This window comes from Seriola dumerili, unplaced genomic scaffold (assembly GCF_002260705.1).
Source record: "Seriola dumerili isolate Sdu_G_001 unplaced genomic scaffold, Sdu_1.0 BDQW01000291.1, whole genome shotgun sequence".
NCBI classification, from domain to species: domain Eukaryota; kingdom Metazoa; phylum Chordata; class Actinopteri; order Carangiformes; family Carangidae; genus Seriola; species Seriola dumerili.
Genome location: NW_019174546.1, coordinates 980,520 through 1,005,259, shown reverse-complemented (window position 1 = coordinate 1,005,259; position 24,740 = coordinate 980,520). Strand labels below are relative to the sequence as shown.

Genomic DNA, 24,740 nt, shown 5'->3' with positions numbered 1-24,740 from the left:
TAGCCAAATATTTTGATAATTGATTCATCGTTTAAGTTGGTTTCAAGCAAAAGTTGATGTTCCATGTTCTCAGATGTGTTTTTACAGTAAACTGAGTATCTGTGGCTTTCGGACTATTGGTCAGACACAATTAAACACTTAATGATGCCACTGAGCTCTAGTAAAATTGTGGACATTTCTCTGATGTTTTTTTTTAAGTAAATCTAGAAAATAACAAACAGATTAACTGATGATGAAAATAATCGTTAGTTGCAGCTTCAGTTTTGTTAATTTAATTTAATAATTCATTTAAAATCACCAAAGACAGGGCTACTTGTTAAAGCTCTGGTCTCAAACGCTTGATTATTACGACCCAGAGCTAAGAGTATCTCACAGTTCATCACGGTCAGTCTCTGCCAATAAGCGGCTTAAAGGACGACAATCAACTCACATGAATGATGTTTGTGGCATTAACATAATGGCCAACAGGCTCCTGGCTAATCTAATAGAGCAGTGCAGTGTGGGTAAAAGGACGGACCCAGTGTGATCGAAGCACCTGACAAGTGAGGTGAAAGATGCCACGTGACAGATGCCCCTGCTCTGAGCTTCCTCGGGCCCCAGGCGACCTCCAGAGCACAAACGACGGTGGTTGGATGCATAGGTTTGACTTTTGAGGAATGCTACCCCACCTGGCACGGCACAGTTTTCTGGCTCTTTTGAAGTGCAAACGGTTGAAGGGAGATGACGGAGGGATGGAGGACCAGGCTGTGAGATGATGACAGAAGGTTAAAGAAGAAAAAGAAAAGGAAAAAAAAAGAAGATGTTTGGAGGTGGGAGCTCCAGGTTGTCGGGATGTGTCCGGCTCCTAGGAAATGATCTCCAGGATGTAGAAGACCAGCTCCATCACCACGGGGCCCTCGCTCAGCTGACACGCCCCGCTGTGGATGACGGGGATCAGAGCGCTGTCCAGGTCGCTCAGGTACTGAGGCAGGAGAGGCTGACCGTTACTTCCTGCCAGGTAACCCACCTGTGACAACGAAGACAGACAGTAGACAGAATCGTAACCACGTTTAGAGTTACAAGTAAATGATCACTTTTTCCTCAGGGTTGATAATGTTGTTTTGTTTTTATATAATAATATAATATATATATATATATAATATATCAGGGCAAAGGAATTTATCATGTAACTACAGGAACAGCCTCAGTGATGCAGAACAAGAGAGAAAAAAAAGCATTTTATCAGTTTTCTAAACTCAGGAGCCCTGGAGGCCAGGGAAGAGATGAACTGCAACGAGCTCATGCGCGCAACATGAACCACAACATCCCTGAGTTTGAGTCCAACCAGGAACCTTTGTTGTACTTTGTTTCCCTTCATCTCTCCACTGAGTGTCTATATTAAGAGGCCCCGGCCTGATCTCCATGACAAAGAACTTGTTGTGACTGCTAACAGAAGTTAAAAAAAAAAGAAAGAAAGAAAAAGTTTTATCTCATTAATATGCAAATTAAAGCAGCAAGGCACACTGAGATCTAATCAGATCATCTCCTCTATATGGGGTCGCTGTGATGGAAGTAAGAAGTTTCTACCATTTATTGTTCTTCACAAGAATAATGTTTCCTCCTAATTAAAACAATTATCTCATTGATTAGCAAAGATACAACATGTATGTTTGTGTGCGACATATGTGGTATCAGTTTGAACTGTTTATAGTTACAGCAGTTTATGGGAAATCAGTGTTCCTTATTAATATGTACATTTATGCAGAAAGTTTCTTCAAACTTTAATCAGATCACCTACTTCATGTGGAGCACCTGTGGCGTAAGTCTTACGTTTTTACATTGTGTTAAATGTGTTTACAGAGTCACGGCCGTCAGCATGATGACATAATATCCTGCATTCAATGGATCATGGTGGCGAGAAAAAAAAGTGATATGAGTAAAATTCAGGGAGATAATTGAGATTCATATTGTCAGTAATTCTATAACGTTGGTTTATTGTTCTGTGGGAAGCCGTTTACATTCAGAGGTATCTTTTTTTATTATTTGGGAGGAGCTTCAGGCTGTAGATTAGAGCTGCACTGATTCGTCGATTAATCGCTTCAGTGACTTTCTAGCTAAAATAAATATTCTCAAGTTCCAGCTGCTCAGCTGTGAGCAGTGGCTGTTTTTCTTTGTGTTATGTGATATGAAATTGATGCTTTGGTGTTTTAGACTGTTGAGTAGAAAAAAAAAACAAGCTATTTGAAGACATCCATTTGGGTTTTAGGGGAATTGTAACACGCAGGTCTGATATTTTATAGACCAGACAATTTATCAGGATATTAAAGAAATTAATTGATAATAAAAACAATCATTATTTGCAGCCTTAACTGAATTCTTTACATGAGTCAATTAATACAAAGTCAAAATGGACGACAAATGCTAACTACACAACTAACGGCCACGAAACAGTCCGGGAACTGTGAGGCTGAAACCGGGACATGTTTCATGTGCAGTTTCTATTGATTAGTGGCTTCACAGAAACACCTTCAGTGTCTACTGCCCCAAAACATTAAAAAGACACTGCCTCACCTTTATGTCATACAATACATTTCAAATTTCATGCCAGAACCACCCGGTCATCTCCTCTGTGTGCGCCATTGTTCTTTTAGAACATCTAAACTTCCATCATCGCACCTGGTCAGAGTCCAGCGTGACCCTCAGTCCCAGTTTGGCCATGCCGTCCTCCTTCAGCAGCTTCAGGTGCGGACACAGCGCCATGCAGAACGCTCTCGCCACGTTCTCCGTCAGCCGGCTGTGGTCAGCCGGGTCGCTCAGACCGTTGGGTTGGTCTTCACTCTGGAGGAAGAAGACCTGAGGAAATCACAGAAACGCGGCCTTGAGAAAGATTTCTGCAGGTGTAGTTTATTTTAAATATTTGATGGAGCAGAAGAAAAAAAACAAGAGGTCTCCTCAAAGAGTCAAGTGAGGTGAAAAAGGGCTGAGCCAAAAAAAAAAAAAAAAGATGTTCCTCTTTCTTCTGGATAAACAGTTTAAGTTTAAAGTTATCCTGGTTATCCTTTTTACAGTTAAAGCTACACTGGGCAGATTTACACTACATCATGTTATTTGTTCACAGAAAACTAAACACTTCTTGAACCGAAATTTCCTTCTATAAAATTTTTTCACAGAAGGTCCAGGTTGTTGGTGAATCAAACATTAATACAGAACTGACTCCTTTATGGCGTCATCTATTTTGCTCTTTAATTCCCTTTAAGGCAGGAACAACATCCTGCCAGTGTCTCGTGTTAGAATTTAATATAGACTCCATTAAAAGAGACGCTGACATCTCGCCCAGTAAGATCCTGGTTTTTCTTGATTTTCTTACTGGTGCTCAATAAAAGGACCAGTATGAGTCGGTACCTCTGTCCAGCGGATGACTTTGCCGTTGGCTTTGAACTCGGAGCCGTGGAAGATCTTGACGCTGGTGATGGACTCCATAGACTTTCCGTCGATCGGACTGATCACACTGGATAATCAAACACACAACATCACAGTGTTGGATTAAACTAAATTTACCAATAGAGCAGAAATGTAGGGCAGAAGAAAAGGCGGAGGTGGTGAGACATGGTCAATTAATATGCCCTTGAGCAAGGCAGTGACCTGCCAGCTGCTCAGTTGGAGCTGCTCAGTGGCCAACATCAAAGCCTCTGGCTGAGCTTGTATTCAGCCAACTTGTCTTATTTTTCTTCATTTTAAGTCTATTCTTTTACAGCGAAAGGCCACACAAATGTTCCAGTGCCACCCTTTTACTTTTTGCTTCCGCTGCTGTCTCTGGGCCAGATGTGTTTAATTGTTTAAAACTGTAATTACAGCCTCGCAGTTGTATTCATCCTTGAGTCCAAGTAAATGTTTGTGCAAAATTTGAAGGGAATCCCCTGAGAAGCTCCCGAGATATGTTGTGAGGTTACCGTGACCTTTGACCTTTGACCACCAAAATGTAATCAGTTCACACTTGGAAGTGAATGTTTCTGCCAAATACGAAGAAATTCTCTCACGACGTCACTGAGATATCATGTTCACAAGAATGGGACGGGCTGATGGACGGATGGACAACCTGAAAACATAATGTCTCCGGCCCTGGCTGTCTCCAGCATGGAGGCATACAAAGGCATGTTTTACCAAGCAGACAAAATATGAAAGCAAGCAATGGATCAGGCTTCTTACAACCAAAAAGAGCATTAATTCCATAAGTAATCGTCATCACACTTCAGTGGTGTTTTGTTACAGAAGTCGTTACACATGCTAAAGACAATTTTAAATTCTAGTGGACACTTTTATTCTCATCTTTCTATTTAGAGCAAAAAATAAAGTGCAAGAGGTCTGAGAATGAAGGTCAAACAAACAAAGGATGTACAGTATAATGTCGAGATAAATAATGCAGGAAATTAATACTTAAATTACCACGATATGACGACAGCAGACTAAGTTAACTTATGCGGTGAAATAAGGGTTAAAACAGCTACTGGGCAGAGAGTGTTCTGCTAATGAAGTGATAGAGTATCTGGTGAAAGAGCTCAATTATATTTAATGGTGAAGAGTCACATTTAAATTTGGAGATTTTATCAGGCTGCTGTAAAATTGATTGCGCTGGTCTGTATCTCAGTCAGAGCCACGTCAAACTACATCATTCCACCCGGCTGCTGCGGAGAGTTTCCTCCAGAGGGATTCCACGAGCACGCATGATGAGTTTTTATAGCTAAGTAGTAAATGTAGTGGTTGGGAAGCTATCAGTTCAATTGTCCGTGATGTAAATGCATCTCTCTCATGTCTCTCCTCCTCTCCTGATCCCTCTCCTCGTCTGTTCACAAGGTCTCTTCCCCTTCCCCTTCCTCACCCCTTGTTGAAGTTGTGGTCGTCCTCCGTCCACTGGATGTGGATGAGCTCCTGGTTCTCCTCCTGGTCGGCTTTACCGCACGTGATGGTGAAGTCCTTCATGTCCCTCAGGGCTTGTCGTAGAGAGTCCATGGTCTCAGCTGTGATCTGGATCATCACACCATCTAAGGGTGGGAGAAGAAGATCAATCATGAGTAGTGTTCAGACAAATTGTCTACTAATGAATAAGTTGATGAGCAATTAATCACTTAAAGGTAAACTTGTCATGTGGAGTACGGTGATGCCAGCAGTGTAACATCAGTTGGAGCTGATGCTGGAGAAATGTAGAAATTCACCAGGAAGCAGAGGTCTAACAAAAAATACTGTACATTATGGGAAATGTAGGATCCAGAAGTTTGGAGCTTTAAGTACACCGGGGACAAAACGACGAGGCAATTCAGCCTCTACTGCACTGATTTTAAAAAGAGTATTCGAGTGACTAGTCTATAGTGAGTCCCCCAACTTTATGGAAGTACAATACTAAATCCTTCAGCCATTTATCAAGTATAAATACCAAGCATTTTTCAGATCATTTTCTGTTTTTCACTTTCTAGTTGAATATCTTTGGGTTTTCGCATTGCTATTCAGAAAAAAACAGCAATTTGAAAACTTCACCTTGGGCTCCGTGAAACTGTACTGGACATTTTTCTGAACAATTGCAGGACATTTTTATCAAACAATAAAAACAGCAGATTCATTTATAATAAACTAAGAATCATTTCAACAAATATTTCATTAGTCACATCGGGAAATACAGGTGCAATCCTCTTTCACAGGATATGACATTTTAAATTGTGATATAAAGGTAGTGTTTATGTAATGTACACACACTTTGGTGTTCCAGTGTGATAAATACCTGGAAAAATCAAGGCACTTTAACAATTTCAAACAAAATCTTACCCTGAAGCGCCCTTTCTCATGGTTTGCTGTATAGACTCAACTGATATTTCAGAATTTTTACAGCCAACATGTCGTTTGTTGTCACATCTCACCTTCCACGATGCTGGTCTTGGCTAAGAAGCCCGACGAGGCTTTCAAAGCACCACTGAACACAAAGAAGCAGGCTCCAGTAACTGGGAAAAAAAAAAAAAAAAAAAAAAACAAACAGAAAAAGGGAAAAATAATCACAACTTCAGTTCAACTTCACAAGTCAACCACTGAGAGCAAATTATTTTCAGGCAAACAGACAAGAGAAATAACAACAGCCAGCAATTTTCCGGCAAACAACCAGACAGAGTGGAGGGGTCTTAAATGTGATGAGTCTGTGTCTGCGTCAGCACCTTTGCGCGGCTGGTGATGGATGCTGATGGCCTGCGTCTGATAGTTCCCGTCATCGTTCTGGACACACACCAGGTGGGAGTCGGCCCGGTCGTTGAAACATGCCCCCATGGCCAGCACGTGTTCGTTGGACTTGTTCATGGCCTTCATCAGCTGCAAGAACATATGATATCCATGTCTAATTAAGCTGCCCTTTGGGTGTGTGCTGAGGAAAATGGGCTTAAGAGAGGCTGCCTGGTTAAGCCTAATTGCAGTGGGCTTGTGGGTGAAGTCCTGGAGTTAAATGGGATGGTGCTGAGATGACAGATTGCGGAGAAAGACACTGACACGGGTGGATATCAATAGTTGAAAGATTCCACATATTAATTCTGCTAAATCCCCTGTCTCTGCATCTCTTTGAAGCCGTCCTTTGCAAATCAGAAATAAAACTGAAAATCTGGAGGGCTTTAACCACTTGCTGCGCTAAAGGCTCGCCTGCAAGCTGTTGAGAAACGATCCCCACTTCACATTACTGGGTTCCCATCTGTTACTGCATCAGCAGCCAAACGCTACAACCGGCACCACTCTCTCCACCAATGGCTCATTTTCTCAGCCAAATGGTGCTTCGTATGTATCACTTCTTCTGGTTGGACATTCATTCACACCCTTCGAGGCAGCAGCATTATAACAAGTCGGCAGCCTACGCCGAATGTTCAGCTGCAGGGGCCCTGGAGAGTTTGTCACATATCACCTACACACAGTGAACATGTGTGTGTGTGTGTGTGTGTGTGTGTGTGTGTGTGTGTGTGTGTGTGTGTGTGTGTTAATGTTCAAGGAGCTTTTAGAAAACCTCCTCCACTGATGTCATTAGTCTGGTGGAGGGTTTTACTGTGTTAGCGTCTTCAAAAAGTATATATAATCCTGGAAAACATGTTCAGATGTGCAACATATGAGAAACAGCTCTGCTTTCTGTGTGTCTACAATCCACTTTCATGCTTCAGTTTGAAGTTTTAGGGTGCTTCGACACCAAACTAATTTGCCGCAGTTCAAACAAATTCTGGTGCATTTGCCCATTTGGTTCTGTTCGTCTAGACTGGTGAGTTTTGTTTGTGGTGTGAAAGCAAAGCAGACCAACAACAGGACTTTCACAGTCACCAAAACTGTCCAACGATTGAGTAACTGTGAGTCTGTGAAGCTTCATGTTAGTAGCTCTTGGTTTATTTGTAGAGAAAAAAACAAAACAGCAAGATTACGAACCAGACCAGACGAACTAAAACCTTTTTCCCTCAGTCTGGATGAACTGAATCAAACCACAGGTGTGTAAGTGACCTTAGTTTTAACCGGTATGTGATGTTGTGTGATGTTGTGTGTTGTTGACGCTCACCTCATTGTAACGATTACTGGGGATCTTGATGCTCGTCTTCCTCACCTCCATGTCAACAACCAGCCCTTTCACCACCGGCAGCGTGTACTGGTAGTTACGGAAGTCCTACAACGGGCATGGAAAAACCGCGGTTTTTGATTGGTAAAATGAACAAATTCTAACAAAATAACTAACAATACGAAAAGGAAAAAGAAAATCAAGTTGCCCGATAAGTCACAACCTTACTTGACAAAATCATCTTCCTACAGACTTGTGTTATCATATCTTATTCTTCATCAACACAGCAGAGTTCTTCAACCGTGAAAATAAATAATAACAGAGCACACCAGAGAACAAAGCACTTACTGCGAGCAGGTTCATGATCGTGTGACCGGTCTCTCCAAAGAGTGGTTTTCTGAAGCGAACACTGAACAGCGGACACGGATAAACTGCAAAACAAAATGTTTAGTTATTGAGAAATCGTCACTAACATGTTTTCTTTGTTCCCCGTGATCATATTTTTTAATGTCAGGGCCAGTTATTATTGTTCATCAACTGTCTTATTCAGTTGTCATGGAAACGTATCAAATACTAATTGGCATAATGAAGCCAATTTGGAACCAATTGTAGCGTTTTGGGTTCAGCGTTGACAATAATAAGTAACAGCAATGTGGTCGCAGAAAATGATATTTTTATTTAGTTTTAATTCTTAGTCTGTTGTTATAATGGTATTCCTCGTGTGTTTTAATTAACTCATTATATCAGTCTTAGTTTGGGTCTTTTTTTGTTCTGTGGATGAGATGTTTCCAGGATTTGTAACATTTCATTTACTGCACAATTTGTGTTTTCTAAGTTTTCCCATCTTCATCATTCATATATGCAAATGAACTGAACAAGAGACACCACACACCAACATCAAATACAGTGAACTGTGCCTGCAGTTAGGAGGAACGCTCCTAATCCACAAGTGAAAAATAAGGCTGCTTTTTTCTCCAGCAACCAAAGCTCCTTAGATGACTATTTTTAGCCTTATCTCAGCAAACAGCTGGATATAAGATCTCGCCACAAACTCTCATTAGCAATAAAAACCAATCTCGGCCTGAAACTGCGGTTCAGCGGGCATCCGTGTGCTCACAGGCCTCCCGACCTTCTGCTGGTCACTGCTTAATGCAGGAGGTGAGAGCGTAGAGAACTGCACTGTTTGTGCGGAGGATTAATTTCATGGTAATGCTAACATTAGGTGTTTAAGAGCTTCAGCTGTATGTGGCTTTGTTAATGTATTCTATCCATGCTCACTGGAAGCAGGCAAGAGGCTTAGCGGAGCCAGGCGGCGCTCCGTGCTGGCAGGTCTGGCTGTGAGAGACGGGGATTTGGTGGAGGGGAACCTCTCTGATAAAAACCCCGTACAAGACGTCTGTGTTCGTGTGAGAAGTTGTGAGGAACGTACAAATGCAGGCTGGTATGAGGTTTACAGGCTTCTTCTGACAACTCGCATAGTAAGCTCTCTAGATAAACCTCTTCATGTTTTACCATAAGAAACCATCAAACCATTAGAGGACACTCAGCGCTCTTTGCTCTGCATTTCACTGAATTTAACTTTGTGATGTTTGGGTTTTAACATTTAACAGAAATTTGTCGTCTTTGTGTCGGATTTCTGCACTGTTCAAATGTTTCAGTGAACAGGTTGCTTAATGACCTTGAATGTGGGGCTCCATTTTGCCACAGGTAATTCATGCAATCAGCTGGCACAGCTTGTACCTTTTTGCTGTTGTTCCCTCTCACCAAACGGCTCCTGATGATGATTTTATAGTGAAGCTGAAAATTTGACACTGGAACATTGTCTCTCTGTCCTTTTTTTTTTCCTTTTAAGTAACCTTAACCTCATATGTATTAAATATCAGTCCAGGTAAAGGTCAGGTTACATTACACTTCCTGAAAATATTCACATGTTTCCCATTCACTTGAGTTGAAGCCCACAAGTATGTATCTCCTGCTCCAACAAACATTGCAGTTCAAAGTTTTGTTCAACTTTGACCAGGCGGATGTGCTCAGTCAGCCACTAGAAACTGTGTTATTCATTTAGCATATTTTATAATCATGTTTAGTGCAACATTACACCGCACTACAAACTGCAGCGCTGCTCTCAGACTGATTACACTTCAGGATAATTTGGATCAATATTTATGCATTACCCACATCAGAAACATGAAACCACGTCCTTTTTTGGAGCTGTGTGTAAAGAGAATGTGACTGGACCTTAACAGAGGAGCAACTTCTTTCCCTCAGGACTGTTGCAGAGATACAGCCAATTATTGAATCTCTTACTTTCTTAGTACTAACCAAGTATCAACCTACCTTTATTTTTTCTTTTACTCTTTGCCATATTTATCCACTTGTGTCTCCTATATGTTAAGCTTTAGTGGCTATGTTAGTTGTTTAAACGTTAAATGTTCAATTAAAAGTTGATCAAAAAATGATGGCAGAAAATCAAACATGTTTATATTTACTAAAATATGGTATCTAGAAAAAGTTTTGCCATCAATTGTGAATCTCAAATATCATGGCTGGACTACTATCAAAAATTGTCAAACCTTACCCGGCCCGCAGAGATGAGGTTGATCATGGAGGTAGAGACAAAACTACAGACAACCAAAACAAACTGCCTACAATCCTGCTGGGCCATGTTCAGAAAATAACGAATAAGACTGAAACTCTATCTGCTGAGGAAGGGCATGTGATATGATTGAAAGCTCCAGGTGATGTGTGCACTGTTTATAGTGTGAATCCCAGTAGTCCAAACTCACATCGGTACTCCGCGCCCAGCCGCAGCATGAGGCGGATGGGGAAGACCTTGGCCCAGGGCGTCTCCCACTTCTGTATCAGGATGCCAAAGAGGTAAGGCGGGTTTGGCAGCAGCAGGTCCTGTAGTGACTGAAAGGAGGGGCTGATGTAGAGGAAGCCGCCATGCTCCTTACTGCCCAGGAAGCTCTGCGTGAAGAAGGAGTGACTCAGGTGGCTCAACACGTTGCCTTTGGGAGATGAGGAAGGAGAGGAGAGAGAGGTTAAAGATACAAGAGATATGAGGAGGAGGAAAAGGGGTTGGTGAAACAGGAGAGGGAAGGCACAGTAGGGAGCGGGGGAGAAGGTGGGGAGAATAAGTAATGTAATAGGTGTTTGGCGGCACAAAGTGGAAAAAGTAGGGAATGAGATGAAGGAGACCGGATTTAAAAATGAAAGGATGAAATGAAAGAAAACACCAAGGCTGAACATGAACACAAATGAGAAGCAAAGGAGGAAAACAATAGAGAAAAACAGAGGTTCTCATCCTCTGAAACAGGAGATAGATATGAAAAGCAATGGCTCTCAGTGTATTTTACTGGATTACTGTGTGGATAGGGAGCCTTGCTTGGTCTGTATTAAGTTCTACAACAGTGAATGAAAACTTGCCTGCTCACCCTGCAACCTCATATTACCCAGAAAGGTTTCATGTTACTAATTATCCGTGGGAGGGATCGCTGGCTTTAGATGGCACGTAACACAATGAGCGTAATGACAAGACAAAGCTCAGTGGCTGAGACTTGCTAAAGCCAGCACTTCTTCTCGAGCCCTGACTGACAGCGACTTAATCAGGAACGACACACACAATATGGCTCCTTTCCACCAGCCTGAAACTGCTCCAGTGTGAATATGAAAAAGGAAACAGCCAGAGGGGAGCTAGCCATCAAAGTCACCCGATATTAGCCTTATTTGTTCTGCAGCATACGGAGTTAAAAGCGCAAGGCAAGCGGTGGGGAGGTGTCACGCCTGGAGGGAGGCGCACTGACAGCGGGACACTAATATTTGGACCATGTTTCATAAAAAAAAAGGCCGAGATACAATTCAGCAGCGGCAGACAGTAACCTGATTTCTAAATAGAGGACAAGATGGTGTACATGTCATCCCTAATGGACAAAAAGTAGAGCTGGAACATTTTCCCCTTGCGTTACATTCGGGTTAACTCATTTTTAACTGGACAGCACCTGACTGAGACAGGTGGACTCACCTGTGGACCTCCAGGCACAACTAGTAATGAGCTGCTGTCTCCCCCAAGAGGGGCCCATGGTGGAGTTGGACTAGTTTCACAGTGAGCCTCCTGGTGGAGTGGTTCTTACCACTGAGGGCCTCCTGGTAGAGCTGCACGAAGTGGGTGAAGATGTCTTTAGGGATGGTCTTCTCATCAGGGAGACACTGGAGCAGAATGACCACCTCTGCCTGGCCGACGGCGTGCATGCCTTTAGTCGTCACATACCAGCACTTCCGGTTTACATCTGTGGGTTGAGACAGCAGAGATGTGGAGTGATTCTCTTGGTGATGATACGTCTATTTCTTATATGGATTTGAATGTAGTATGATGCTGCTTAGACACCTGGACTCCTGCATCAATGCTGTCTCTATATCAAGGACTACAATGGAAATAAACCTTGGACTTTACTGTGTTAATCTTGACTTTTTCTAGATAGTGTGACCTGTCAAACAAACTAAACTAAAACAACAACTAAAATTTCATAAGCCCCGAGTCATGAACCTGGTCACATTTTAATGACACTTCTGACTTAGCAGAAGTCTGAATTGAATGCTGTTATGTTGTGACAACAGCACAAGATTAAATACAGGCAAAGAGAGATTACATGCATTAAATGTCTTGTTCCACTGTAAATTCACCACTCAAATATCATCTTTGCAAAAATTACTTTAATAAAATACAAATTACTAAATTAATCTAATTAGAAATCAGTCTTTGAAAGTGATTTTTTCCCCTCACAGTGCTGGTATCTTATACACCTATAGCAATACGAAGACCAGCTGTCTTTAATTTCAATTTTCAAATAATATCTACAGCAAAACGCTTTAGATAAAGGATGTGAGCAAACAGGAATTAATGTGAGCCCCAACTCAACGTCTTGTCACTCTGTGGTTTTACATTGTTGAAGACTGTAGGCAGCAGAATAGTGTAATAAAAGATAAATTCAACAGAAAATTTGTTGGTGAGAAGCAGTGAAAGAGCGTCCTTCCCACCCACAATGGTCATTAAGAGACTTAAGGCTTCAACAGCAAAATAGGTTTTTAAATACATCACTGATACAACCTTTTTGGGTTTGGGTATATTTGGGTATCGCTGCTCAGTGAGAAGAAAAGAAAAAGAAAAAAAGCTAAATCAGGCATAATAAAAATAAAATGTAGACATGTACATATTTTTATATTTCACTTAGACCATCGTGGGCTTTTTATGCATCCTCAATGCCCCATATCAGTTTTTTAAACGGTAGAAAGACACCAGCTGTGTAACTCACAATTCACAAGCTTGACCATGGCGAGCAGGTTAGCGTTGAGCACAAAGACCAGGGGGTCTGGGCCTCCCTCCTCCAGCTGCTGCATTAGGACGATCTCCGACGGCCTCTCCTCCACTGCGTAGTCTACAGGTGGGTTAGGGTGGGATGAAAGAAGGAGACAAGGGTGAAGGAAGGGAGGAGTTGAGGTCAAGTTAGACAAATAGACAGAAAGAACAGAGTATGAGAAAGGGTGGAGATGTCAGAGTGAGAACAAGGGGGGGGGGGGGGGGGTGAAGATGGAGAAGCAATTATAAGTGAGGTAGGAGAGGGAAATGATGACCAGTCCAAGTTAACAACAGCTAGAGACCCCCAGAATGATTCAAAACATCATCACAGCATACCCATGTACAACCCCCCCCCCCTTCTCCTGTTGGCAATGAGTGATCATAACATGAGCCGTGATATAAAGCACATGAGAACAAGCACAAACACAGCAGCTGACGGAGCAATGAAGAGGCAGCAGAATGGTGAGGATGAGGGCAAGCACCTGTGATGTGGCCTCCCGTACCTCCTTTGACTCCGGTGGAGATGAGGATGGGAGGGAGCCCGTCCTCCGGAATCAGGCTGAGGGAGCTGCCCACGGGGCTGCCCACCGGGGCAACAGGGGTATGGGCTGCCTGAGGGTGGAGAGGAGGGGTGGGGGTGCGAGGTTATATGTACTGCAGGTTATAACACACAGTGAGATGTAATAGTACAGCAACAGAATCCAAAAGCATGTTTGTGGCTGTGATTATGGGTACGACAGGTGTAATAAGTACAAGGTGCAGCCAAATCTGCCATCAGCACCTATAATCACAGTCAAAGGTGCACCCCTGGTTACTGTATGGAACAGGTACCATCCACTGTTTCATCTATTTCTTCAAAATAATGTACAAATTTACATTTTTAGGATAAATAATGAGAAAACCAGAGCTATCACTGTCTCTTCTTTATTAACCCAGTTTAGTTAGGCAAACACTGCTGCTAGTTATTTATGTTATTTACATTTACACTGGAAAGCACTGCTACACTGTCAGGTTGTGTTGTAAAAAAAAAAAAAGGATCTACCTTTTGCACAAACAACAGCAGTAAAAGAAAAATGCACCCAGAACTGATGTACTTAAAGGGACACTCCAGAAATGTAGTATTACTTTTCCTTAAAATTACAATATTTGTATATTCACAATAGGAAAAATGACTATGTGTGATGTAAGACGGGTTGCTCATAGTGACAAACCCACAGAGAATTATTATCCAACTCCTGCAGGGAAATCTGAGTTATAAAGCATCTCTCATTGTTTGTTATTGAACATTGCTTCGGTAAACACTGGTGAACACAGTGCAGCATTTAGCAGCTAGAGGAGTTAGTGGAGACTCTAAAAGTGAAACTCTGTAAGCAGTGGATACAAACTATACCTTGACCCTCAATGTCTTGTAAGCTGCTTTCAGACTTCATGCAACCAGTTTGTAATGCAAGCTCTCTATTAGAAATGTGTCGTCTCCAAGACTAAAATGATACCAGTTGAGTTCTTTTCTCAGTTTTGATAGAAGCTCCTCCAGGGCCACATTTGACATCATACAACTGTGTTCACAGGCTGAGTAGAACTCGCTCTGACCAGTGAATCGATTTTTACATGTAGGAATGAACCAGCGCCCTTTTAACATTACTAATGGTCCAAACTGAATGTTCTGTCACTTTTGCCTTCATATCATACATTATACGGTGCTACACCATGAAAACGTCTAGAAAAGCACAATAAGAGCCTGTGTTTATCAATGGCTCATCTACTGCCACTGGTAAACAACAGCAGTCGACTTTCCGTGAGCAAAATCTTTGGTTAAATTCATGCCAGTATGGTCAGTACGACTTTCACAATCTGAAAGTCTGAATTTATACTCAAGTTGTGCCTGCATAGCATCAGCAGGCCATCTCAGACGGAGCCATTTAAAAGCTTCAACAATCACTCTGTTCAACAGGCCATGAATCATCCTGACAGTTGGCATTCAAGTTCAATGAGTGTGGGGCACAAACACAGAAACAACCAAACGCAGCTTGCTGTTCTGTTTAATGCTGTGAGGCAAAAATTTAAAGTAGTGGTCACTTATGTTGGCTTACAGTGAATAAAGTATAGTATCTTGCAGCTTTCAGCATTTCAGTCTGCTGGGATTTCTGGGATTTCTGATTCTGATTATGCACACAAGGAATGTTTCTTTTGAACTCTGTTTACTGCCCATTTATTACAGTCCTTGAGCCAGCAAGTAAATCACCAAGAATCCCACAGAAAGAGTCCTTTGTGGCTTCCTTCAGCTAATATGACCATACACGCTATCCTAATAGCATTAGCTGTGGGTGAATGTTTTTCGTGCCAAGCCTACCTCTGAGGACTCAGAAGTGGAGGATTTGTTTGAACACGAGGAGATGGCCAGTGACTGGGAGGGAGCTGGGCTGGGAGTTGGAGGTTTGGGGGACTCTGCTGTGTCTCCGTTAGGTAGGACCCCATCAGCAAACCATACCCTCCTCTGCTCACGTGACAGGGACCCTAAATGAGAGAGATACTAAATTACATTTTACCTGAATATCTCCATTGAACAGCCACACTCATACCAGCACATGCACAGTGCACAAGCAATGCACAATGTATGACAACTGCAAATTAATCCCACAAATAGCAAAAAAGCAGTTACTACTAGAAGTGGGGACAGATTGTCACTGTAAAGGTAAAATATAAAGTGCTAAGAGTATTTTCATGCTTAGTAAAGGTCGTACCCTCGTTGCCAGGCTGTTTCAGGACTCCCACAGGGACCATGACGGTGGGAGGAGGGGAGCTGAGTACCCCAGAGGCCTGAGCCTGTTGGAGAGGGGGGATGGTGGAGCAGTACTCTGCTGGGTTGTTAGGGTTTGGACTCTGGTTGCTTCCTGTGGCCGGTGTCTCCCATGATTGAGCTGGCAGACAGAAAAATATCATTGTGTGTGTGTGTAGAGTCTAAAAACTATACAGATTGGAAAGTCGGTCTTATAAGCAACACATCAAATTCTACATGTAAGCAGGTGCTGGATGTCTAAGATGGGTAGAAAAATATTAATATCAAAAATAACAGTTGTACACACAGAAATTTATTGACAGTTTAAGCATCACGCAATCAAGATACGTGCTTTTTAGAGCCTTGTTAATAGTATTAACATACACAGTTTTATCTTTTAAAATGAATGGGATTTTTTTGACATTTTGGCTCGTCATAGTGTAACGTTCACAGGTGTTACAAATTTCATTAACGAGGACTCTGTTCCAGAACGTAGCCTAGTGAACCATTCTTGTAAAACAAATGCAGTTGTAATTACAATTATTAATTGCACCTGTGCTTTTCCTGGTATGAAATGTCAAACTGTCAGCCATTAAAAAGGTCTATTTATACAGTAGCCATACTTCATGTACTACATTACCATACTACATATAATGCTCCTCATGTATGGAATACCAAAAATCATTCTGCTGCAACAAAAAATAACTCATTTCTGTCAACAACAGTTGTATGTTTTTGGTGCTGAACAACCACACGCACTGTAGGATAAGCTTTACCACAGCTTAAATAACTCTAAAGACCGACACTTTCAGTATTGTTTTTAACAAAGGGACCAATAAAATACCAGTATTTGTTTGTGGATCATTATCCTAAACGTTTTTTGTATTAATCTACCATTGCTTTCTCCTCCTTTCAACTTTCAACAATTATAACCTTTTTAAATGGAGCAGCATCCTCAGTTGTGTTTAAGTGCACATAACCTGGAAAGAACTACGGTAACTTTCTTGTTGCATTGATACTCACCACTTGTCAAAGCAGAATGACACGTGACACAGACGCGGGCTTCCTTCTTGTCCATGTATGTGAGCCTGCACTTCAGACTGCAGCATGTCGCGCAGAACACCTTAGAAATAACAGGCAGACACACAGAAACATGTCATTTGTGCCACATGCGTACAAAAGTTGAGCACACCGGACAAGGCCGTGTGACATTTTCTCCAAATTATTTGAAATTTACAGTAGTTATTCAAAAAGGAAAATAAGTGCAAGGACGCGATGATTAAGTGTGCAGCAAATGTACCATTTCATGGATATTGATTTCCTGTACTTAGCCAGTGCTTCAACAAGCTGCAGCTGTGTACAGGGCACTTCACTTTCAATGGATTAGCACCTCATTATACATCATTATCCAGTAACATGAATTTAGTAAATGATTAGACTAAGGGTGGAGGATCCTTTTAATTTCAGAGCCTCACAGCAACATAAGCTGGTTTGTGGATCTACCACTCTGGTGGTGGATGCTCTGAGGATCCCGCTGCGTCTATTGTTTTTGCGGCCCCACTGCTGGTGTCAGTATTACTGCAGTGCCAGCTCCTCCCTGCTCAAGTGGCAGAGCGTGCGCTTGTTTACCACCATGGGAAATTAAGTAGCACTCCGGCGATTTTACAGTGCAGTGTCAGCGGCCGCATCTTCACATTGAAGCAATGTGCGGACGTCCCGCTGCATGTGTGGGCGGTCATGATGGTAGAAAGCTACCTGCATAGCCACTGAGTTTATCTGCAAAGAAAAGCCTAAAAAGGAACTCATCTATCAAAGCACTGCACTTAATTTACCCCCTTACTCTAGAGAGTCCAACAAAGCTTCTATAAGTCACTGATGAAATATTGTTCTATAAAATTTGCAGTTACTGTTGTATTTCATTATCATAATTGTTTTTCATTCTTGTCCTCATAAATTTTGCCTTTCCTTCAGTGCATATTTATCTTGTTTTGTTACCAGTAGTGTATCTTATCTGGCCATGTTGTGGACCTTCACTGCACCACTCACCCATAACATTGATGATTGCAGATAAGAGTCTATACAGTAAAAGGTTACTCACTCCTAAGAGACCCAGCATGAAGGCATCAGCTGAATCCTTAATTAAATATATTGTGCAGAAATGTAAATGTGCAGCAACAGCATCATCCAACATACTCACTAACTGTAGTAGGTTACCACTGCGTGATATTAGGAGCATTAAGAGGGTTCTTTTCTGCTAAAATGTTGTAATGCAAGTTCTTGGTTTACCCATTATTCCCTCAACTTGTCCTGACAGGCTAACATCAGTAGGCATCACATCACTGGCCCCACAACAGAGGTAGTAGCAGGTCTAGACAGCAATAGTGCTAACAGCAAAGACATTTTTCAGCCACAGTTTTTTAAGTCATTGATCTTATTGTAAATAAAATAAATATTTTGGTCTATTAGTCTGTACAGGCTACTGCAGGGGCTTTTATCGAGTTTCTTGTATTCTGAAGGGCTGTCCCCTAAAACTATCCTTTTCTGTTGATGTTTCAGACAGATTTTTTAAAAACTATTTTACTGTCTTTTTAAATGTTATCCTGATGCATTTCATTGCCTCATGTAAGGCTCTTTAGATTGCCTCTGCTGTACAAAAAAAACTTGCCTTGCACAGTAGAACTCATTATTATAAAAGTAGCTACTGGAAATATTTCAGTGACAGCACATTGTCTGCTTTTGGTTATTTATCATTGTTATAATTGGCTACCTATAATTAGAAAAATAAAATAAAAACCAGACAACAAATGTAGCCCAAAAATTGCAGTTATCCCTATTTTTAAGTGGGTTACAGTGTTTTTAGATGGGATTTTCCCTTTAAAGCAGCTCTAGCGCTCTAACCTTGCCGCAGGCCCTGCAGTGGTGCCTCCTCTTGGTGAAGGTGAACTTGACATCACATTTCATACAGACGGGAGCCTGGGAGTCAGGCACCCACACAGGGGCAACCTCGCCCAGCGAGCTGGCAGGTTTCTTGCACAGAGCGCCCTGTTGGCCTGCCTGGAGGTCATTGTCTGGGCTCTCCGAAGGCATCAGGGAAGGAGAGTGGACAACACCATCTCCGTTCACCCCTACTGCAGTCTGATCTGTCCCACTTTGTGTTGCTTCAGACGGTGTGCCTCTCCAACACTGGTTCTCAAGGTTCTTGTTCTTGCTGACAGTGGACGGGCCAAGCTGGTTTTGGACCTGGCCCGACAGCGGCTGAGGAATCTGGAGTTTGAGGCTGACCGGCTGCTTCGGTCGTGCCCCTCCGTAGGGAACACTGACCGGCTGCAGCCGGTTGTTATTGAGTTTTGGTTGGATGCTACCAGACCCCACTGCTCCTCCCTCGCCGCTCTCCTGCTTGCTCTCCTCCATTTCTTTCTCCTCAGTCACAGAGTCCTCTTTGGAAGGGACAGGAGAGGGAGAAAAACCCTCCTCCTCTTCCTCCTCTCTCTCTTCTGTGTCTTTCAACTTAGAATGACTCCTCTCCTGCTCCAAACCATTAGGAAGGCTTGTTATTCTGAGGAGTTGGTCTACCTGTCCCTCTGGACTACATCTCCTCTCCTTGTCCACTCTGTCAGGAGGAGATATACCATTCTCCTCTGCCTCACAACCAGCATGAACATCTCTCCCCCCATTCAGGACACTGTCTCCCTGCTCCTTGTCAGAATTTGCAGTTTGTCTCTCTTGGCCATAGTCCTGTAAAACAGCCGTACTAGCCTCGTCTTTGACACCTTCCCCAATTTGTGTTGCTGGTTCCACATTTGCATGAATCTTCTCAGATGGATCTTCTTCCTCTCCTAATCCGAGCTCAAAGGTGAAGTGAGTGTGACTGACAGCGGAGCCTCCTCCTCCTGCTGAGGCAGCACTCTCCTCCTGATGAGGTTTAACCGCCTGGTCAGAAGCACCGGGCTGGTTGTCTGGAGGAGAACTTATCTCTTTGCTAAGCCCATCATTTTGTGGGCTTGCATGGCAACCATTCTCCACAGCACTACATGCCGTCACAGGGGGCGGCGAGAGGTCGTCGGTTCCCACCAGTTTGCCGATGTTGGGCTGGGGGAGTGGTGGGCTGTGGACGTCTGCCGGCCTCTCCTCTACCCAGGATGGAAGTTCAGGACCGGGATGTCTTTTAGGATCTGCCCCCGGGGAGGCGCTAGAAGAGGAGTCAGGGAGAGTCTTGAAGGTCAGCGGACTCTCCCGGGGGCTGAGGTCTGCGTGGGCCAGGGCGGGGTTCAGAGAAAGCAGGTGGGCCGGCGGGGCCAGGATCTGGGTCCACTTGGCATCCGAGAGAATAGGAGTGTCCGTCTCATCTGGCAGACACAGAAGAGAGGAAAATAAAAGAATTAGTTTGATCTTATTTTCCCTTAATTGTCATAAAACCTTAGTCTTTTTAAGTGAAAATAAATCAATTGATCCAGTTAGGGCTGCAACTAACAGATTGGAGATAACTTGTTTAGATTAATTGATTAGTCTATGAAATGTGAAAAAAATTTACATCACAACTTCATTTGAAAAGCTGGAATGAGTTAGTGCTCGTAAAATGACTGAAACAATAGATGATCAAAATAGTAGCCAATTATTTTCCTGTCAATTGATTAAATAGATGAAACCCCTAATTGTTTCAACTCTAGATCCAATAGTGGCTTTGCTGCACTCTGATCTATAACTTACGTACAAAACTTTTTACCCTCATTTTGATGATAAGCTTGCAGGTTTCTCACATTTGAGACAGCAGCAGAAAACATGAGGTTGAGGACCACCGGCAAAAAAATCATGATCCTCAACAACAAGACAGGAAGCCTCAAATGAACTGCCACAGAGAACTGTGGACTGTGAAGATACACACTCCCAGGTGATCAGAAGAGCTAAAAATGGCAGAATATATCAGGGGACAAATTGAGAAATGAGGTTGGCATGGAGTGGGAAATTAGTGCATGGATGGACTGGGAAATTCTGAGAAAGTGGGCCAAATGGCTCGGTCACCCCTGGGAGCCATCAGTCAGGCTGACACATGAATGCTGTGTAATACGAGCGGAAATTCTTATAACATTTATTCAAAACAACTTTCTCACACAGCAGTGGCAGCTACTGTATAGCACTCTGCTCCCTGGAATTCATGCTAAGCTGTTTTAGTATGTGCTGTACTCAGTTAAAACACACACACGCACACACACGCACACACACACATACACACGCACACACATAATCTGCCAAGCTGGATCTCTGGCAAAGTACACAGATAATCACTCTGCCAAAATACAAACTGAGCTCACAGTATTATCAAAATACATTCTGTGTGTGTGTGTTTCAGCAGGACAGGCATTTTTCTGGGGTCATCCATGATAAATCCAGGAAAAAAAAACAGTCTTTCTTCTATAATAATCTGATCGTTTGTACTGCAGAGCTGGGAGCCTGCAGATACACAGCTCAGTAATGCAGTGTTTACTTTACAATTACCTTAAAAAAACTCTGTGGGACCACAGTTCCAAAAAAGGCCCTAATATAATTTCTTTACTTATTGTGAGCATTAAGTGTGAAAAACGACAACGCTCTTGCCCTGGACCAATTACACAGACAAACCCAAGGGAAATGGAAAATCCAATTAGTCCTATTCCCACTCTGCACACCCTCAATTACCACCTGTAAATGTTACTCAAACTCATTGGGCGGTCGTTGATTGTTGCTGATCTGACACCTTGATGCTTTACTCATGGGTTACATAATGTTATCCTAACCACAGCTCTTCTGAAACTTCAATCCCATGGCTAGACCTTGTCTCATCCGTCTTTTCTCAAGCACAATGACTCACCGTCTGTGCCCGTCTCATCTCCACATTCATTAAAGAGAACGCACTAGCTCACCTTCGTTCTGCTCGAACTCATCCAGCACCTTGTCCAGGTTGAAGGCCTCGGCCTGGAAATAATTCTCCATGGGTCAGGAAGCTCCACCCTGCCGACGGCCGTGTGAACCTAGAAGCAGGAAGCACGTGTCCTCAATACCAAATCCTTTCACATTTCCATACTGTATGCAGATGTCTCCAACGGCCTGAATCATATCTCCTTTTTCATATCTTTGTCCTCTACTCACTTTAATATGATTTGTTTAAGCAGAAATATCCCCTCTAACTCTCTTTCACTCTTACTTCTCATTTCCCTTCTGAGCAGTCCTCTCTTTTATGATCACTCTTGGGTCACAGGGATAATAAAAGGGAAGTACAGGTGTGGTCAAAAAGTCTTTTTGATTAAGAAAGGTTCTTGGCTGAATTAAACTAAAGATGTTCTGATACCATTTTGTCCTTCACAATACCGATTCTGATATCTGAACTTGTGTATCTGCTGATACAGAGCACTGATCTGATACCATTGTATTAAAAAAAGAAATTGCTGTATACTACTAACCCTGTATGTAATATGTTGTATGGCATGGATAGTGGCTAATTTGACTGTCAATCATAATAAAATAAATCCTACACTGGTTGTCCTAACACTAGTGCCACCCCTTGAAATTAAAGCCTTGCATACTGCACACGTTGCCTTTTTACTAGTGGGAATTTCCAGTGTAACATGTTTCCAAATTGCTGACATATTGCTAATGGTTAATGTTACTCTATTTACTGGAAATCAATTCTTCGCCACTCTAAAACAGTAGTTGCCGGTGGCTGCACAGAACAACTTCCTGCGTAAGCCACTGTTTTAGAGCAGCAAGAATTGATTTCCAGGAAAACTGCTGTTGAGTGTGCAACTATAAAGTTTATAAATAAATTACGTGGTATGTGATCGGTGCATAGACTTGCGTACTTGCCGATACCCGATTATGTATTTTAGGCACTATCAGAGGCATTTCCGATACAAGTATTGGAACAACTCCAGAATGAACTGATCTGGGATTCTGTCACAAGAAGACTGCCAGGACACAAACTTTTAAAAAGCTCCTCTAAGGAAAGGTTTTTTTCATTCTCTTTAAGCCAAACAGAAATTCTGTTATTCCAAGAACTGTATAAATGTATTAATATTTAAAAGATGACACTAGGGCTGCAACTAACGATTATTTTCACTATTGATTAATTTCTCAATTAAGTATTAAATTAGCATAAAATGCTCATGCTCAAGATCTTTGATTTACTTGCTTTGTCTGACCAACAGTCCAAAATCCACATATTTCAGAAGACGACACCAGAGAATGTTTCTTTTTTTGAAACAATAAATTGATTATCAAAATAGTTCCAGATTAATTTTCTGACGATTAAGTAATTGTTTCAGCTCTATATGACACACCCACTAGAGATGGTGCATAACTAAGCAGCTGAAGTTTAGCCAATATTTCACAGTACTGTGATTGCTTTTGTCAAGCTTTATCATGGCAGGTTCTCATTTCATTTAAATCAAAAAAAAGAAAAGAAAAAGAAATTACATGATTTTGTAAACATTAAGATCCAGTCTGCTCTTCCTGTTTTTTTAGTAGATCTCGCTACTGAAACTTGTTCTGTTACAATCTCCTTAGGAGGTTCATTTGAATGATATCATAAGGCTAACATAATGCAAATATTTCCATGTACGTAGGTTATACTCAGTGTTCACTCAGTGTACCCGACTGGAAATGGTCTACATTCTTTTCTATAAGTTCCTGACTCAGCCGAAAACCCTGTATAAACATTTAGCCATGAAATAATGCTCCTCTGTGAGTCCTCACCTGCACAGAGGTCCTCCTCAGCAGTCCCAGGCGGTGTTTTTTCTCAGCAGGTTTCCCTCTCGGCTATCACTTCACCCAGTCTGGCAAGCGCCCAGCGCCCACACCTTAGGCAGAGAGGGGAAACACCATTCATTTAAGAGCTGCTTCTCAACCTGTGCAGCAAAGCTGGCTGCTAGTTACACTGCGAGGTGATACACCGAGTACCACCACAGCAACAAACATTCCCCACATGCTTACAGTAAAAAGTAAAGCTAGCTGAGCGCTTATTCTGAGCTGAATATTTCACTTCTTGTGGGTGAAAAGTATCTGTAAACAGGGTTTAAATTATGAAGGATCCTTCTTTATTCTAAGTCCCACTTTGGTTTAGGTTGAGACCGGTATTTTCTTAAATAAAAATATTGCCTACAAAACCTCACAATTAAACTACAAATTAAAGAAAACATTGTACAATCTTGGTATTTTCAAGTAGAGCTCAATAGTAGTAGTGAAACAGTCAAATATCTACTATTTTTAATCAATCACTTAAGCAATTTTTCCAAGCAGAAAAAAAATTCACAGGCTCCAACTTTTCAGATGGGAATATTATCTGGTTTTCTTATTCTCCTGTGATAATAAACTGAATATCTTTGGGTTTTGGACTGTTGGTCTGACAAGACATGACATTTGAAGATGTCAACTTGTGACAGACATTTTCCACAGTTATCTAACATTTTATCGACCAAACGATTGTTTAACCAAGAAAATTATTTGAAGATGAATCAATAATGAAAACAATTGTAGCACTATCATTAATTGTTTTAGCCATTTTGTCAAGCAAAAATACTCCAGCTTCACAAACATGAGCGTTTGCTGCTTTTTCTTCATCAGTTTTAGACTTATGGACTTTTTTTTCCACCCGTTTCTGATATTTTGTAGCCAAAACATTTGATGATCAAGGATTAAAATAAGCTGCAGCCCAATGTCAAGAATATGACACACAGTTATGTTGAAATAGAATCACATCAGACACTTAAAAGTAAATGTCTCCACCCATCACACTGATGATGAATCAGAACAAAATCTTAGATCACTCTAGGACAGTTCATGAACAACACCCTGCTTCAATTGATAAGACAGTATACCATCCAGCTTACCATGTACTCCGCTGATAGTGTATTGCACATTATCATACATAGTGAGCCATTAGCCATCCAAGCTCGACAAGGCAATCAGAGTCATGAATGGAAAACGGCTGAAGCCTGAATCACTGCACAGTAAACCTGCCTCGTCTGTCCTTGCTGATGAGGAGACCTTGGAGAGAGGATGTGATGTGGTGGGGCATGGGGGGGGTGTGTATGTGTGACGTGGTAGGG

At 42.0% G+C, this 24,740-nt stretch overlaps 1 protein-coding gene across 2 annotated transcripts; it reads right to left on the bottom strand.

Annotated features, from left to right (window-relative positions):
- Positions 1-281: 281 nt before the first annotated feature.
- Positions 282-23,461, bottom strand: zfyve9 (zinc finger FYVE-type containing 9). Of its 2 annotated transcripts, none has more exons than XM_022758299.1 (18): positions 23,389-23,461; positions 21,561-21,668; positions 18,562-20,009; positions 16,687-16,786; positions 15,629-15,805; positions 15,238-15,401; positions 13,370-13,499; positions 12,844-12,966; positions 11,665-11,820; positions 10,318-10,542; positions 7,880-7,962; positions 7,535-7,639; positions 6,174-6,324; positions 5,886-5,966; positions 4,856-5,018; positions 3,382-3,487; positions 2,656-2,832; positions 282-1,006 (listed from the first exon to the last, which is right to left on the bottom strand). In XM_022758299.1, the coding sequence occupies exons 2-18, from the start codon at positions 21,628-21,630 to the stop codon at positions 845-847; spliced, it is 3,621 nt and encodes a 1,206-aa protein (XP_022614020.1). In that variant the 5' UTR covers positions 21,631-21,668; positions 23,389-23,461; the 3' UTR covers positions 282-844. The 2 variants fall into 2 exon arrangements, with proteins under 2 accessions (XP_022614020.1, XP_022614021.1); XM_022758300.1 differs by having other exon boundaries at positions 13,391-13,499.
- Between the last annotated feature and the right edge of the window lie 1,279 nt (positions 23,462-24,740).